At 36.7% G+C, this 18,509-nt stretch overlaps 1 protein-coding gene across 1 annotated transcript in view; it reads right to left on the reverse strand.

Annotated features, from left to right (window-relative positions):
- LOC107754790 (gamma-aminobutyric acid type B receptor subunit 1-like) overlaps nt 1-17,578 on the reverse strand; it is a 55,154-nt gene extending 37,576 nt beyond the window's left edge. The window contains exons 1-6 of the mRNA XM_016571377.1: nt 17,306-17,578; nt 12,307-12,441; nt 9,919-10,089; nt 7,105-7,206; nt 1,498-1,770; nt 574-637 (exon numbers count right to left, since the gene is read on the reverse strand). Of these exons, the coding sequence (XP_016426863.1) occupies nt 574-637; nt 1,498-1,770; nt 7,105-7,206; nt 9,919-10,089; nt 12,307-12,441; nt 17,306-17,578 (1,018 nt within the window). The remainder of the gene's footprint in view (nt 1-573; nt 638-1,497; nt 1,771-7,104; nt 7,207-9,918; nt 10,090-12,306; nt 12,442-17,305) is intronic.
- Nucleotides 17,579-18,509: the final 931 nt, after the last annotated feature.

Below are 18,509 nucleotides of genomic sequence, written 5' to 3' on the forward strand. Positions count from 1 at the left end.
AAAAAAAAAAAAAAGTTCAACATTATGCATATATATCCATATGTAAATATGTCTTTTATTCAAACCTATGTCCCAAAATGATGGATCTTAAAAAGAAAAACGGACAAAAATGAATGGGTTAAAAAAATTCTAATTTCATATGGATATGAGAGTGGCTTCTTCTGAACCACCATGTCTACTAAAATATTCAGTGAATTGTATTAAGTTTTCATGCATATGTAATTTTTTTCTCTTCAATCATTTTCTGAGAGTGCATGAGAGCTGTGAAAAAAAAAGACACTGAGCTAAAAAAAAACAATTCAAGAGTCGTTTCTCTGGCTTTGGCAAAATGATTACAGCTCTGGAGCTTTTGAACCTAGGAAAAACAGTGTTTTACCTGACACCTGTGCTACTCTCCAAATGGAGCGAGAACACTGATCGCAGAGTCGTTCATCATTTTAGAATTGAGCAGAAGCAACCATGCATACAGGCTACACCTGCTGTCCACACTCACTCTCATTTACACTTTATTATATCTGTGCCTTACAGTTTTCAGGAGGAAATAAATCATAAAATTACTTTTGTTTTGCTCACCTTGCAGTTGTTCGATGAGGGTCCATGCCATTCTGGAACCCTGGGCGTCAAACACCACATGACCCTGAGAGAGAACAGAAACATTTTTATACTGCGGTGTCTATCGCTCTCTTAAATTTTAGTATAGTATTATTTATATGCTACTGTGGTATTAATCAATATTTTGAATTTTTTTTTTTTATATTTTCAGTTTACATTTAAATTTTAGTTTTACCCTGCAAATATGAAACCCTGTAAATATTTAGATTAAATCATATTTGAATAATTTTTTACATTTTTTTTTTACTCAAATTTTAACATGATGTTTCTAAAAATGATGTATGGAAAATCAAATAAACCTAAGTTGCTTCAGTCTAGGAAGTGTTCATCTTGAAATATTACTAACGATATTACTTTATTAAAATCAGTAAAGATGCCCACACATGTACAATAGAGTATTTCAGCAAAGTTTTAATCATGTTGATAATTTAGAAGATTGGGTATTTAATATGATACAGCAGGCTTCGAGTTAAGTTTTGTTATTGTCATAATTTTAATTTTTAAAAAATTTTATGTCATATTTCTTGGTTTTTATTTTTGTAATATTTCTATTTTACTATTTTATTTTTTATAATATTTCTATTTATCTTTTTTATGTATTTTTATTTCAGTTTTAGTACTTTTACTACACAAACTTGCGAAGATAACATTTCTAATTTTTTTTTACATTTCTTTGAGTTTAAGTTTTTCAACTAATATTAATTTTATTTTATTTCAGCTTTATTTCAATTAACTAAAATGTTTTTGTTTTAGATTTAATTTACAATAACAACATTAGTTAGCATATTAGTTTTACTGTGGTATCACAATTGTGTATCACTGAATATGAAATATATTGGTAATGACTACTGAACCTTTATTTATGTAGCCAAAGCTGTCACTCACCGAAACTCCCTCGAAGGAGCTGGTGTTGAGGGCTCGGTAGATCTCCGCAGTAATGTCCTTGTTATTGTAATTAAAATCTTCCAATCTCCGTCCTTTTGCCTTCAAAGGCCCCACTGTCTTATTGAGAGCCAGAGCCAGGGCCCAAACTGCATCATATGCCAGAGGAGCTTCCTGAAACCCTCCGGTTTCCTCTGGATTCTTCCCACCCAGCTTGGACATCAGCTGTGCTAGGAACTCCTGCGAGGTCTGGATCAAAACAGAGGGCATACGGTATCATCTGGCATGCATATGAAAGCATACGCACACGGGAAAAACTCAGTGCGCTAACAAGAGCTTATGCATGATGGATTTTATGCATGACTTCACTGTCGCTACAAAAGCGCCTAACTGAAAAAAGCGCCAGACTTCCGATGGCGAGAAAGCGAGAGAGGGGTCAAGGTAAGTTACAGTTACAGTTCATTACCGTGGGAGTGCATCATATAGACGGAGGTACTTTTCTCCTCGGTGAGAAATCTTCATTCACACACACCAGGACCTGAAGCGCCAAAAATAAACTCCCGCTTTCACACACGCTCTGAAGATGTTCCATGTCATTAAGGGGTACTGGGAAAAGAAATAGAGTTGGCGCGCACTTATCGCGGCAGCATATGAAAACCGATTTCCTTGACATTTTTCACACCTTATAAAAAAAGCTGAGGCACCTTCTTCGCTTCAAACAGGTGCGTTTTAGGAAATGAGCCAAGCTGCAGATGGGCATCTGGTGATTGCTTGATGCAAATGGACAGCGGAGAACGTGTGCGGATAGAAACTGCGCATCAAGAAGCATTTCGACTCTCTTAAAATTACACCCTCAAAGTGAAGGACGGTAAAGCGAGGATGAGGGGAACAAATTATGGTGTTGTTGAGTCAATTTAGCATGGCCATCTTATCACAAATTTTTTACGTCATATGTGAAGCATAGGTGTCTGGATACGTGCCCAGATTGCTCCAGATCCAGGAAAACAGCAGGGACATATGCGTCGAGCCAATTCCCAGCACAGAGCACCGGAGTTGGGTGGGCTCCAGACAGCACCCCCTGGAGCTCACACCTGTCCATCCAGCTCTCCCAGGGGGACAGCAGTTGGACCAGAGCGTTCTGACCCCAACGGGACTCTTCGGGTTTTCAGATCTGAGAATAGCATGTGCACAGCTAAAGATATGACGGTAGGTTATGGGACATTCCCAGTTGGGAAACGGAGTTAGTTATCTAAACAGAATGAAGCTTGCGTATGGCGCGCTAATCTGAGGATGATGTCATTGTAAAGCGTGCAGCATATGGGAACACACGGGACACTGGTGGACAGTCATTATGGGTTTTTCAATGACCGACGAGGACATGTGGAGAGCAGGGTGGCTGATGGCCAACAGATTCAGAGCATACAGTAATTCATTAAAGCCAAATTAAAGAAAATACAGAAAAAGCTGAAACACTTATTCTACACAATATTAACTAATAAAGATTTTTTGTTATGTCATATTCGAAATGTAAAACCAAATTTGCAGTAATTTGCATTTCCCAGCTGCTATGTGGTTGATAGGGGATTCTTAAGGCCCGTTCACACCAAGCACGATAACTATAAAGATAACGATAAAGATATAGTTCTAAAAATCGTTCTCAATATTAAAGAATAGCATAGTTCACACCACAACTATAATGATAACGATACAGAGGAACGATATGGTTGTGATCACTTTCAAAACGTTTTTTTTCCAGCTGATGAACGATAAAACTCTGACAGCCAATCAGAATCCATCCTGCTGTAACGAGCTCAAGAATTTAAAGTGGCAGATGCGCGTGCGCTTAGAATAAACAGACGATATCGTTCGCTGGTGTGGACGCTAATATCGTTATCTTTATAGTTATCGTTATTGGTGTGAACGGGGCTTAAGTGATTGCTAATGTGTTGCTATGCAGCTGCTATGAGTTCTTAGTGGTTGCTGGTGTGTTGTTTTGCGGTTGCTAAGGTGGTCTTATGCCGAGTTCACACTGCACGATTTTCAAACTCGTCGGATCGCCGTTGTTTTTACACTGCATGACTATCTGGGGTAGCATTCAGTTGCTGCTGTGTTCACATTGCACGATGGATCGGCGACAGGAGGTTTCACACTGCATGACTTCACAATAGGAAGAATCGCCGACAGCTCTGTCTGGTCCGCAAACTACATTTCACAACAAAACACACGCGAGAAGTGATAAGGAAATAACGCGAGAACCCGCATGCGTCAGACTCGTTCTCGAGCGAGACTGGAATTATTTTAAATATATATACAGCCCGCAAATAGTCTGTGAGCAGATTTCCAGCTACAAGGAGAAAAAGAAAAACAGATTACGCAGGAGGGAGATGCAGGGAACAGGGATTGGGTGTTCTGCAAAGAGAGTTGGAGGTAAATAATTTAGCAGTAACTGTTATGCTGATGTTGTGGCTGGTCAAGCAAATGTTTGTGCTTGATTCTGTATGATATAATTGTTCATATATCTATTAAAATACTGATATTCTGGTCTATAACTCCTCCCCGAACTTCCCGCTGCCCTGTATCTTGGTCTCTCATTGGCTGTAGGTCATCGCCGATGTGTTTTTCAGTCAGAAATCATTGCACACTGCGTGATTGTGAATCGCCGACAGCTCCAGATATTATAGCATGCCAAATATTTTGCGGGCGTCGGCGACTCGCGTGAACGAGCACCGATTTGCCTCCGATTTCGGGCATTTGTCGGCGATTTCACAAAACCTGTCGGCGAGTGAAAAATCAGGCTAAAATTGTGCAGTGTGAACTCGGCATTAGACGTTGTTAGTCTGTTGCTATGTGGTTTCTATGGTATTTTCAGAATGTATAGGTAATTTGCAGTCTTTGTATGAGGTTTGATCGGAACTTACTATCAAAATCCAGTTGCAAGGTGGTTGCTAGGGTGTTCTGGGTGGTAGCTTACTATCTCAAGTCAAAAAAGTCCACCCAACTGTTATGATATAACAAAGTCCCTTTAAGGCCAGTCATGTCACTCGTCGGCCATCTTTGAAACGCCTCTCGGGCATGCAAGTGCAACTCCTATCTCTTTGAATGGGAAAACATTAAATTCTCCAAAACTTGTCGCCAAGCTTACAATTAAATTTCATATTTGAAATCACCAATGAAATCTGACAACAATAAAATAATGTTGTTTAAATGTTGTTTCTTTTGCTCAAATTGCATTAAAAAAACCGTATTTTTCAGGATAGACCAGACAGTGCGCATGCGTGGTCCTAAAAACCGTTTCATAAATGTTGTTTCTTTTGCTCAAATTGCATTAAAAAAAACGTATTTTTCAGGATAGACCAGACAGTGCGCATGCGTGGTCCTAAACACACATCTCCGAACACTGACTGTTTCTATAGCAACCAGGACTTCTAACAGCAGCTGCAGTGACCCACTGACTTTACCGATTAGCGATTGGCTCTATTATTCAGAAGGCGGGGCTTCCTTCGATGGAGCGGCTATATTGAGTGATGCATTTTTCCATTCAAAGCTATAAGAGTGACACGTCTTGGGTTTTCAATAGTCTTTGGATATAAGTCTCTACAATATTCTGGTCTCTAGATATGGCTTGTGTTCCTATGGAAGCCTGGTTCTGCCACAGGATTAAAAAAAAAAAGCTATTTGCGACTTTTTATCTCACAAATTCTGACTTTTGAGTTTATATCGCACACTTCTGAGAAAAAAGTCAGAACTGCGAGATAAAAACTCAGAATTCTGACTTTTTTTTATCACAATCACGAGTTTATATCTTGCAATTGTGACTTTTTTTTTTCGCAATTCTGAGTATATATCTGACAATTTAGACATTTTCTTACAATTGCAAGTTAGTTAATAACTCACAATTCTGACTTAATAACTTTATAAAGTCAGAATAGACAGATAAATTCGCAAATATATAACAAACTCTTTGAGACTTTTTTTCTCAGAATTGTGAGTTTGCAATTCTGACTTCATAACTCGCAACTGCAAGTTTATATCGGAATCCTGAGAAAAAGTCAGAATTGTGAGATATAAACTCAGACATCTTCATTTTTCTCATAATCATGAGTTTATATCTCACAGTTCTGACATTTTTTTACAACTGTTAAGTTTATATCTCACAATTATAGTTTATAACTTATTCGCAAATATATAATATAAACTTGCAATTCTGACTCAGAATTTTCGCAGAATTGTGAGTTCCCAATTCTGACTTTATATAAATGTATATCTCGCAATTCTGACTTTATAACTTTATAAAGTCATTTAATTGTGATATTAAATGTCGCAATGATGTCCTTTAGCGTGACAGACCCAGAGATAGCAACAAAGGTGTTTGTGTCTGTTTTGGGGGGAATCTTCAAGGCACCAAAAACCAAAATAAATACATAAATAAATATGTTTTGCTTAAAGAAAATACATTTTTGTACTGTGACATTATATTCATTAAAGTTTTCTAAACACATTTCCCCCAAATCTTCATTACCAGGGACTACAGCTGCAATTTAGGGTCACACTTTATTTTAAGGTCCAAATCTCACTATTAACAAACCATTAACTGACTTTTGCCTCAATAAACTCCTAATTTGCTGCTCATAAATAGTTAGTAAGGTAGTTGTTAAGTTTAGTTATTGGGTAAGGTTAGGGATGTAGAATTTGGTCATCATGCAGAATATGTGCTTTATAAATACTAATAAACAGACAATATGTTAATAATAGGCATGATAATAAGTAACTAGTTAATAGTGAGGATTGGTCCCTAAACTAAAGTGTTACCCAATTTAAGACTAAGACTGTTAAATAAATACATAAATACAGTATTGTCCCTGTACAAATAAGCAAGAACTTTTTTTTTTTGTTACACTAGTATTTGTTGTGTTGTTTAAATAACAAATAAAATCACTATATGACATACTATGTTGTTCTTTAAAAATTATATTAAATAATAGTTTTTGTTTATTTATTGGGAAATAAATGTTATCTTATGTATTTAAAAAAACATTGTATTATCATAATACTATAATACTGTAATACTAGAAAATAACAGAAATTACAAAAAATAAAATTAAACATCTGTAAGTAATCTTAAAAACAGGCTTAAAAATATAACCTAATCATGCATTAATATATATTTTTGTTTTTATTAATCTGATTTTTGTTAAAGTGTAACCTTGGACTTGTTTTTGTGAGATTTCATCTATTATGAAACAAGTTTAATTCAATGATAAGAGGTTCTACTGAAGACAGTAGGGCCAGTTCAATGTTGATTCAATTCAGTTCAATCAATTATGAACAAATTCAATTCAGCTATGAAGCAGAAGACAACAGTGTCATTATTCAGCTTAATTCAGTTCAAGTTTTGTTTTCATCCAGCAGTCTAAGTGCCCTCAAACTGATGATATTACTGAATATTAAGTGTCTTTCAGACACACTATTTGTATTTGGCATCTGTCTGAGAATCGTGAGATGTTGTTGAGAACGGTGCTGATCTGATTTCTCTACCGCGGCACTGACAGCAACACCCGTACATCACTCTGGCAGCGAGGCCATAAATGAAACGAGTGAAAGTGAAAGCACCTTGAGGTTCTTGACGGCCACAGCAGGATCCGTGAGGAAACTTTGCCTCACGCTGATCTCAATGCCTGCCTCCTTCACCCTCTGCTCTAGATCATCCAGAGTCTGAGAGAAAGAGAGAGAGAACGAGATTAAAGGAGAACAGAGAAAGAGTGGGAGGGAAAGTAAAGAGCATAGAGACATCTGCAGATAGACGGGAAGTGATGCCGGGTAGAAAAAGAATATTATTGCAGCGGAAAGGCAGAGATAAGACAGGCATGGAGAACGAAAATGAGGGAAGAAAGAAAATTAGAAAGAGACTGGCAGATCTAATTTCTTTTGTTGGGACTTGTTTACTGTTTACCATCCTGCGTGTACCAATAAAACAAGCGTGTAAATGTTAATACAGTCTGTATAACCTCAGGCTGCAGAGAGCAGGAGGAAACAAAGGAACAGAGCCAAGCTTACATCAGCTACAGCCCACAATCCCACATCCCAGATGTTGTCTTCTACAGCACACAGATACATTTCACCTACAAAGCACACAAAACAACATGCTATACCCTGAAGTAAAGCATGTGCTTCTCAAACCCTCAGTTACGTAAAACACAGCCTGTCTGAGTTGCACGACTCAGATATCTGGCATCCGGCAGGCACTCACTGCATAGTGTTTTACAAGGACTGTGTTTGTCCACGCTAGAAGAAAAAATGCTGTGTGTAATGCAATAAAAATCTAGCCAAGATGTTAACCTAAATCGATGAAATAGATCCTTTCTTGTAAAAAGAAAATATTATTATCAGATCACATTAGCTAAAAGTAGGGTGGTTTCGATGTGAGTTGGGTTTCAATTTGATTCAAAAAGTGTTTTTTGCTCATTCAGAATAATTTGATTTGATTAGATAAACCATTTCATTGATCTGAATCAATCACAAAAATATTTGGTTCATTTAACAATCATTCAATTCAGTATTTGTTTATATGCATGTATAAGATTGTGGTCTTTAAAGAATTTAGTTTCTGGTTCAAAGTGCAGCAGGTCTGAGCTGATGTGACTAAATGGAGGTGGGGACTAATTTGCATATTCATATTTATTCGCCTTCGCCTATACTAAATGAGGAAAGCATGTAGAGTTTCAGTCAAGCCATTTGAAGGCATGAATAAACTATTTTAACTAGAAAAATTTTTATATATGTTATTTATGTTTAAATATGTTATTTTGATTATCAATATGAGTTTTAAGGGGTATTTAATCATTACCTCATCTGTAAGTCACTTTGGATAAAAGCAACTGCTAACCCTAGAGAAAAATAAATATACTAAAATGTTTTTGAAATACATTTATTTAATGCTAAGTATACTAAAAATACATTTACATATTTATGTACTTAATAAAAATACCTTGCAATTGTACTTTTGGCATACTAAACCGTATACTTAAAGTCTGGTACTGTTGTACTTAATGCACTTTAATTGTGCAGAAGTAGTGCTTAAGTCCAACTAAAGATATACTGAAGTATATTTGATTGTGCTAAAGCGGAACTATTGCAAGTATACTTTAGGTAAACTTTAAATATTGTGCATTTAATGACCAATATTAGTCAGAAATCATGCAATCCTTATCAATAATAACAATAAAACACATTTTAGGCTTAATATTAAGAAACTGTGCATTGTACACAAGTAGTACTCCAAATAAAGTTTAATTATAGTTTTTATATCAGTAAGTCTCAAGCGATATGTCATTAAATACGTTAAAAGATTTGAACTAAGTATAAAATAAATGTATTTTAAATATATGGAAATGATTAAATGTAAATGGCTCAAGGACACATACTGTATAATTGTAAAGACAGAAGCAATATCAACTAGATGACTTTAAACTTAAATGTTTTCTGCACAAAAAGTCACCAACTATACAATGATAAAATGTTTTATCTTAGAGAAAATAATGCAGATGTTTCCATGCAATGAAAGCATTTTATTCATTCATTCATTCATTCATTCATTCATTCATTCATTCAGTTGAAGTCATGAAAATAAGGTGGCAGCTGTGAAATACGATCAGAAGCCTTGAAAATCTGTTTGGAAAAAGTTTCAAGGAGTTTGGATAAAAGCGTCTGCCAAATGAATAAATGTAAATGAAACAGAGAGCGAATGCACTCATAAAATAACGTGCTTATTTTATATATTGTATTGTACTACATTAATACATTACAATTCATACAACTCTTTTAGCATTTTAAATTGATTACTGGCCAACTAAAACAAATCAAGATTTTGAAGTCATATTTTCGGTCAAGGTCGATGCAAATGGATTTTGCAATAAGAAACAGGGGGAATAGTTTCCAAAGAAGAAAATGTTTTCATAATATTACATCAAAATGTAATAATCCAGCTCTGAAACAATTTTCTTTTTTGCTGACATCATAAAGGCTACTTATTTTTTCAACCACACTTCTAAGTGCAAACCCGACCTGACATAATCCAGTGAATTTGCATTGGATGAAATCAAGTCCTGCCTTACATTTTTGTCCTCACTGGATACACTGGTTTACTTGGAAATACACTTACATTTCAAATTAGTCACATTATAGAAATGAATTGGGTTTTGAATGTCAGTTCATGCTAATAACACTTTTCATAACTATGCAGAGCAGGACTTTGGACCAATGGCATTTCAGAGTGGGCGGGGCTACCCAGCACAAGGGACAATAAGCATGTGACCAACACAAGATTCAAATGATAATGAATCTCTACTGGTTGTGCAAAAGTCAGCAAGCTTTTCATTGCATGATTATTGCTTTTAAAACATCTGTACATGTAAACATCTCACTCACAGAGGTGAAGACTTCGGTGGTCTGCTGGATGGTGGCGATTTTGGTCCACTTCCACTTCTGGAAGAGTTGTACACGGGTGGGGTTGTGCAATGTGGCTGAGGGATGCGTGCGGAAGAAGGTGGGGAAACGCTGACGGTTGGAGAGTGCTGGTGAACTGGATCCGTAGGACAACTGCGAGCACATATCAATGGTCATAAGAAACGAGCAATAGAAATACATTCACACATCTCCACTGTACAGACACTGAGACCTTCGGAGAAAAATTAGAAACAAGCTAGTGAAGAAAAATGTGCGCTAAAATCACCCGCAGGAAAACCAGCACCCAAGAAGCTAAATTATCTACCTGCTGGGTTGATCACAGTTCACTGGGAACAGCTTTATTTAGCATTGGAGAATGTAGTGTGCGAGACAAGCGTGCAAAGCTGTGATAAAAAGTTAAAATCCAAAACACAGGTGTAAAATGAAAGAAAATAGAGGTTTAAATTTCAACATTTCCTGTTCTGTGTTAATCAGGCAGTCAAATAAGATGACAGCAGAGGGTTTTTTAGCTATTTTGTCAATAACTCAATGTCATTCCCAGATGCGGTGAGATGTCGTTGAGCGACAGGTCTGCTGAGGGGGTGGGAAAAGGGAGGGTTTCAAGGCCAGCGGGGGGATATATAGGTCAAAACTCACATGTGAAGAGAAAAAGCTCTCAACAGATATAAAAATAGAGCAGAGCATGAAAAATAAAGAGACTGATTTTCAAAAAAAAAAAAGAAGTAAGATGAGGCAGTGGGAGTGCACTTCAAAGACGAGCCAAAAGCGAAATCAAATGACATAAATATCTGATCCAAAATGTCTGGAAGCCATTTCACTGATTTCGGGTATTTGAACGAAGTGGGAATGCATTTGGGAAGCTCATCTTCACTGCGGTATAACGTTTTCAGTGATGAGACCTGTTGGAGAGTTCAGTTTGGGATGTACAGAATCATACAGAAGCCATTAAAACCAAATGCCAGTGACCACAGTTACGTTTGCCTCTTTTAATGTTTTTTTAATCTGTCCCTAGTAAGAAAATAACATTTATTTCATACTAAGTATAGTTCAAATCTGTTAACATATTTACTGACATACTGCTTGAGACTTACTGATATAAAAATTATAATTAAACCTTATTTGGATTACTACTTGTGCACAATGCACAATTCTTAATATTAACCCTAAAATGTGTTTTAATGTCACTACTGATGAGGATTATATGATCTTTGAATAATATTGGTCTTTAAATGCAAGATATTATGTAATAATATACATGCAATAGTTCAATTTTAGCACAATCAAATATACTTCAGTATATTTTTAGCTGGACTTCAGCACTACTTCCTCCTCACAATTAAGGTGCATTAAGTACAAAATTAGTTGTTCCAAATGAGCAGACTTTAAGTATACCAGTTTAGTATATCAAAAGTACAATTGCAGGGTATTTTTATTAAGTACATAAATATGTAAATGTATTTGTAGTATTCTTAGCATGAAATAAATGTATTTCAAATACATTTTAGTATATTTATTTTTTTTACTAGGGGTGTAAATTATCATGTCAATTTAGTGTATACTATAAGCACATAATTAGATTTTTTTTTTTTGTAAGTAATGTAATTAATCCTGCCCTCTGATGAGCACATACAATTCATACACATCCTATCTGATCGACCTCTTTAACACAGACAGACTGACAAACTCAACTTAATGAATCACTGTGGACCTTAAGTCAGTGATTGGCTTAAGTTCAGTAATATGAAAAAAAAAATAATAATAAAAAAAAAAATCTTACTGACCCCAAACTTTTGAACAGTAGTGTATATTTTAGGTATATTTTTATACATTTATGCATGCATTTACATAATCTCTAACAGTTCAAATAATGAGGAAACACATATTCTAAATAAAAAGAAACTATGAAACTTGCATTTCCCAAAACGATCAGAAGTGAGACATGCTATAATTTTCTCAACTTTCTGGTTGCAAAATGAGGTGTTAATGTCATAACTCTTGTATATTTTCTCTAAATCCTTACAGCAAACAGTGCCTGTTGAAATCTGTGCATTCAAATCCTTTTATACTCCTCTTTTGGAATTAAACCTATAATTTTTAGGATCCCTGATATTTAACTGCTAGGCTGAATCACCTCATTTCTGCAGTAACTACATGTATTGTAACAATATAAAGTAAAATTGCTTTCACTCGCCCATCTGAAATTTTTAGTGGATGCCTGAACAATGCAATGTTTGTTGCAGAAAAAGAACATTTTGTCATCACTTTCACAAACCTTCTCAACATCCTTGCATCGACATCTCATCTGTAAACATTCAAAGCGAATGAGATCTGATGAAGAGGAAAACCCACCACTATGAGGTTCCACATGCGCGCGGCTTCGGCCACCAGTGTGGACACAGAGCTGCAGCCTGGCATCAGGACGATCTTTATGGGCTCCGTGTACAGCAGGTCATACAGCAGCTTCGTGGCCTCACCAGGATCACACTGAAAGCAGAGAGAAAAACACTTTTAAATATATAATCTATATTCAGATTTGAAGATTCACAGCTGTCACTATTCATGAAGCATACTGTCACTGCATGCTCAAAACTGCATACCTCGACAAAAACATTTTTTCACACTGTACTGTATATACATTCGCCGCTTCAGTATAAGGACCCCCATAGGGAGAGAGACTTCATTTCATACTGAATCACATAAGTAGAGATAAATATGCATGGGAAAGCAGAACAGAAAGAAGCAGAGACAGATAAAGCAATAAATACATACAGAGGACAGCTGGAGTCCTCCAAGGACACATGCATTTACTCATATACTGTATATACACCAAAAAACAATGTTTGTTTGCTAGACATGTACTCTCATCAGTCTTTAACCCGACGCTGACAATCAGCATCTTTTTTTCCTCCATTTGTCTTAAAATTACTGTCAATGACAAATCAATATCTCATTTAAATGATAATAGTAGGTTAAAGCCACAATTGATCATGTGTTGAGAGCAAACCGAGTTGCAGGCAGTGGCCTTGGGCACAGCCAGCATTTCTAAAGCTGGGCTTTTGTTGCGTTTCTGTTGTTTTGGGAACAAAGAAAAGCTTAAACAGGGGCAAAACCTAAAAAGAATAACAACAAACATGAGATTAAAATGATTCAAGGCTTGATTGGTGCAATCACATAAATTCAATTGCCAGAAACCTGTGGCGGCTGACTGCTCTTTACTTATTGCTGTCTAATCTTGCTTCCTTATCCCGACACATCTCTATTTCTGTCGCTCCCGATGCTTTTAATTTCTTCTAAACATCCTGCTAAATTACTCCAATTATTTCAATCGCAACAAAAGAAGCATTTTAGTGAGAAACTGCTTTTCTTTTCAGAATTACAATGATTTCCTGTGAAAAGCATGAAATTAATGTGACACTCCACACAGTTATGCGAGAGAGTTTCTTCAGCTGTCTCTATTGTGGACACATGCCTACACATTCTTTTTAATAAAATAAATCAAATGAGCATGACTGTACACAATGCGTTCAGGCACATGGTATGTCCTCCAGAGTCTTGAGCAGACTCTCTCCAGACTCCCTGGGGGTCGTCAGCAGAATCATATCCCCAGAACGGAGACTTTGTTTGGGCTCTAAATCTCCTCCCTGTCCTGACTTTCCAACCCTGAGGGAAGCCATGCGTGAGCCTCACTCTTTTAAAGCACCTGGGTCCCACCGAATCAAAACAACTACAAAAAGTGAATTCTAATTTTTTTTTGAAAACACAGAATGCAGATTATCCTGAAGATAGGAGGAATATTTCTTTATTTGATGACTGATTTAACTGCTCATGTAAGGTTCTAACTACACAGAAAAATACTAATTTTTAAATTTTTTACAAATTCTATTTGTTACTAAAAAACTATTTTGTGATCTTTAAATTATACTACTTATAATTTATCAACTAATCAATCAAAAATAAAATAATCAAAATTGGCAGTAAAGCCATTTATAACATTATAAAAGATTTCTATTTCAAATAAATGTTGTTCTTTTAAACTTTATATTCATCAAAGAATCCTGAAAGATGTATAATTTTCCGCAAAAACTTTAAGTAGCACAACAGTTTTCAACATTGATAATAAGAAATGTTTCTTGAGCAGCAAATCAGCATATTAGAATGATTTCTGAAGGAGTAATGATGCTGATAATTCAGTTTTGCATCACAGAAATAAATTACATTTTCCAAACACATTTAAATAGAAGTTATTTTGAATTGTAATACTATTTAATAATGTTACTGTTTTTGTATCAAATAAATGCAGTCTTAGTGAGCATAAGGGACTTCAAAAACTACAGAATATCTTACAAACCCGATGCTTTTAAACAGTAGTGCATAATTATTAATTAACATTATACAAACAACCAATTAGAGAGTGAGTCTGAGTCAAATGTTAACTGCTCTGATGGATTCAGCAGATTCAGTTCATTAGATTGATGCAAATGTGTATCTGATTGATTTCATGATTCTGATTTTGACCGATTGATTAAAGGAAGTAACTTATAATATAACTTATATAACATTTGTTTTTAAATCGTACCACACTCACTGGTCTGTTTGTTTCTGCATGCAGTCACAGTGAAGACAACACAGTAGAAGGACATTCTCCCACTAAGCTAAAACATTTTCCTTTTCCATGGTGCTGCAGATTAGAAGCGCAGAAAATACTAGTATTTGCTGCTAATAGTAAGTTCACTAAATGTGAATAAAGCTTATAAACTCTAAAAACAAATTAACATTTTGTCTCAATGCACTCATTTAACTTCATCAGACTTGGAGGACAAGAAAGGATTGAATTAGCTTAATGACACACTCTTTAGAAAACTTAATTGCCTAATTAAAAGTGCATAAAATGATCAGGATACTTGATATTTGCATAAAATTAAACAATATAGCATTTCTGCAGCTCAAACAATAGCACAAGGTCATGGGTTTGATTGCTAGGTAATGGATGAACTAGAGGTCAAGAATTTAAATCCCCCTATCAGAGATTTGTTTATGTTCTCTAAAATGGACACATTTTCTGCACAGGGTTTTACTTACAATCTGGCAACCATCTCTCTCTCTCTCTCTCTACACTGTGGAAAAAGCACCGATGAGCTGAAAACCTCGACAAAAAGTTGGAGTTTAGCAATCTCCATTGAGATATTCTGCTCATATTAAAGTATCATACAGCCAGTTTGTGTTCCTTCACATGGTAATTTGCAGTGTTTGTTGCGTAAATCTGCCATTAAATAATAAATCCAAACATGCATCTTGACTAGATTGTGGCTGCTAAATAAATGCCCTTACGCAACCCCTGTGCCACAAGCCAATGTTTTGTTGTTGTTGTTGTTTTATTAGAAAAACTAGAATACAATTAAGAATTATTGGAATTAATATTAGGATTTTCACTCTTTTAGCTTTTGAGTTTTACCAGTTTTCATAATGTTGATGTTAAATGACAACAATCATGATCAGTAATCACAATTACAATTGTGAGCAAAATAATTGTGATTATCAGTTTAACCATTATGCAGCATGACTAAAAAATACATTTTCATCGACTAAAACTAGACTAAAATTCCCAGACTTTTAGTCAACTAAAACTTGACTAAACAAAAACAGGATAGGTTGACTACATATGAGAAAAACTAAAAAGGGCATTTGAGACGGGGCTTTTTTCTTCTTTCTTACTTTTGGACCGAATGGGAATGCAAAAATTATATTTGTTGTAGATTCTGTTCATTACTCTACAAATTTACTCAACTATGATGACTTCCACTTCTGAGAACCCTGGAAATGAGGAAAGAGTCCACTTTTAAATACTGACTCTACAGCACTGAAAACACCTAGAACAAGGGATTTCAGAGTCTCTTCCATCATTCAAATCAGTGGACAAACCCCAAAAACACATTAACGACCTCACGGTGCAAGTGTTAAGGCCAAGTGATCTCACACTGGGGCTCTGGGGAAATCAGGCACAGGTCCAGTCCATACTAATAAGCCTGCCCCCCTCGTACCATCCCTATCGCTCCATGGAGAGCGTCATCCTCCGCTCCAATCAAAACGGCCCAGAACCGTGCTGGGCGCAGGTTTAATGAGACTGCTCCTTCTGTAGCTCAGGAGGGAACATTTGGGTCTGAATACCTAAAACCCAACTCAGATTAAATATTCCTGCTCGCTTTATTCGTCCTGATGACACAGCGCTTTCCTGCTCTCTAAATGTAGCTGTCCGTGGTGCTGAATCCTAATCAGACTCGGCTCTCTGCATGAGAGTGTTTCTGTGTGCATGCATTCATTCTGATCCGCAGGGGTCCCGAGTACATCCACCTACTGCTAGGGATCAGAAACGATGCTCTCAATATGTCCGAGTGCAGACGGAAGAACGGCACTTCATACGTCTATAGTCTCACACCAGCCGGCTAATTTCTCCCATTTATCCATCTGCCTGTGTTTATGCAATAATCATAAAGGGCCGTGCTTTTTTCTCTCTTTTGTCAGAGCAATCTGTGGCCTTATGTGTTTGTTTGAACAGCAGTGGTCTTGGTAACTGTTGTCATGCCAACCTCCACCCCCAGTCTTTCCTCCTTCTCCTGTATCTTTGAAGCGGGGTTCCAATGCAGACCCGTTCCAACCAATCACGGAGAAGCTCTTAGCAACACCAAACAGTCACAGGGAATTAACAGTTTGCACTCTGCATGTATCTGTATGTCTTTTCTGTCTAAAACTCTGGCTTGCACTCTGCATATATGTGTATGTTTGTGTGTGTGAGAGAGAGAAAGAGAGCGAGAAAGAGAGAGAGAGAGAGAGGCAGTATGCATTGGCATCTCTTGTGCGGGGGAGGAGGGACGCAGGTGGGAAAGATGGAGATAAGAAGAGAGAGAGTGAAGCAAATGGAAAGATATGAACAGGGAAAGCGGAAGGTATATTGAGCTGCTATGAATAGATTTTTGCCAGCAAACCTCAGGTGACAGCATAACCGATGAATAATATGATGCTGTAATGCAGCTTTAATGAAGTCATGCTGAATCAAGTACAAATTCCCATTTAAAGAACATTATGTTCATTAGCTTCCTCCAAACCCCTATTAGCATACTACAGCTGACCTAATATGTTGTAGTAAAATGTAAATTTGCTCAGAAATCTCCTGTGAACACAAATCTTCAGCAAGCCACTGATAATGACACTCTACACTGTTTGAATAAATAACATCAACAGCAAGTAAACACTCTTATGGAATGACTAGTTCGGTGCACACTCAATTGAATGCTGTTAAACAGTTCACATAATGAAAAGTAATTAAAGAGGCTCACATGCAGTGCTCACTTACCATACTGTCATAGTAGATTAATTCAAGCTCATAATCCGGAAGAATATCCGTTCTCTTGTTCACCAGATCCAGGGCCATTTGGGCAGCAGGGAGACAAGCCTGGCCACCCGGCCATCCGCCGCTCATCGGGAACAGGGCTCCGATGTAAAGCTTCTTCTTGCCTAGAACCGGGCAGGACCAGGAGAACAGTAAAGTAAGGGTGGCCAAAACAAAGTAGGAAGTTGATATCAAGCACCGTCCTCTGCTGTGATGCTGCCAGGATAGTTTGGCCATAGTGGGCATGAGTGTGTGCCAACACAGTTTATGTTCTTGATGTTATTTTACATGAAAGGCAAGGCATAGGTTTTTGCCAAGAATTTTACTTTCGTAAAAAATATTTTGAACGGTATGAATTTCAGTCTCCTTCAATGCTGAAATTATTCATTCAAAATATCACGTGAATGCTGCACTGTCGATTACCCTGAACTCCTATAGATCTCTAATATACTTTTGGACGCACTAAAATACACCTTTACATTTTTTTACTTGGATGCGTTTACGACAACAACATCGATGGCGATTCAAAGGCATGTGGTTTTGATTCCTAATTAACGTAATAAATCTGCGGAGAGTACATTTTAACTATTAGAATCGCGTTAACAACGTCCGCGTATTGAACTAGCCAGTGTTTACGGGAACGGTTATAAAACGTACTAAGTTTCAAAGGTTCACCAAAGTTTTAAATAGCCGAAATCAAGTCAACTGACGTTAAAAGTCAACGAGACGTTACAAACCGTCTAAAGCTGCGGTTTTAAATTGAACAAGAGCGTACATTCACGCGAAACAACGTTAACGAGCTCGAGCGCTAAAAACAATAATAATGTTTCCTTGTCTCAAGACTTTTTCGTGCTGTAGTCTTATACTCACGCTTCTCCTGAACGCGAAACGAATAGAGCACAGAAATGAACGTTACGTGTTTGTTTATAGAAAGCGCAGTGTTACAGACCAGATCCGCTGGAATCTTCTGTGCGCTTCTTAAGACGAAACGAGACGGTGAATTCGGAGTGAGAACCGATTAGCGCTGAAAAACGGAAGATGTCTTTGTGGCTGATTGGTATAAAATCCAGTACGTAAACAAAAGAAGCTATAAACGAAGTCACAGCAGTGAGTGAATGTGTTGTGTTCGTTGGATGCAGCAGGAGACTGAGAGCGAGACAGAATGTGC

The sequence above is a fragment of the Sinocyclocheilus rhinocerous genome, unplaced genomic scaffold, assembly GCF_001515625.1.
Source record: "Sinocyclocheilus rhinocerous isolate Xijiao unplaced genomic scaffold, SAMN03320098_v1.1 scaffold21, whole genome shotgun sequence".
Classification (NCBI taxonomy): domain Eukaryota; kingdom Metazoa; phylum Chordata; class Actinopteri; order Cypriniformes; family Cyprinidae; genus Sinocyclocheilus; species Sinocyclocheilus rhinocerous.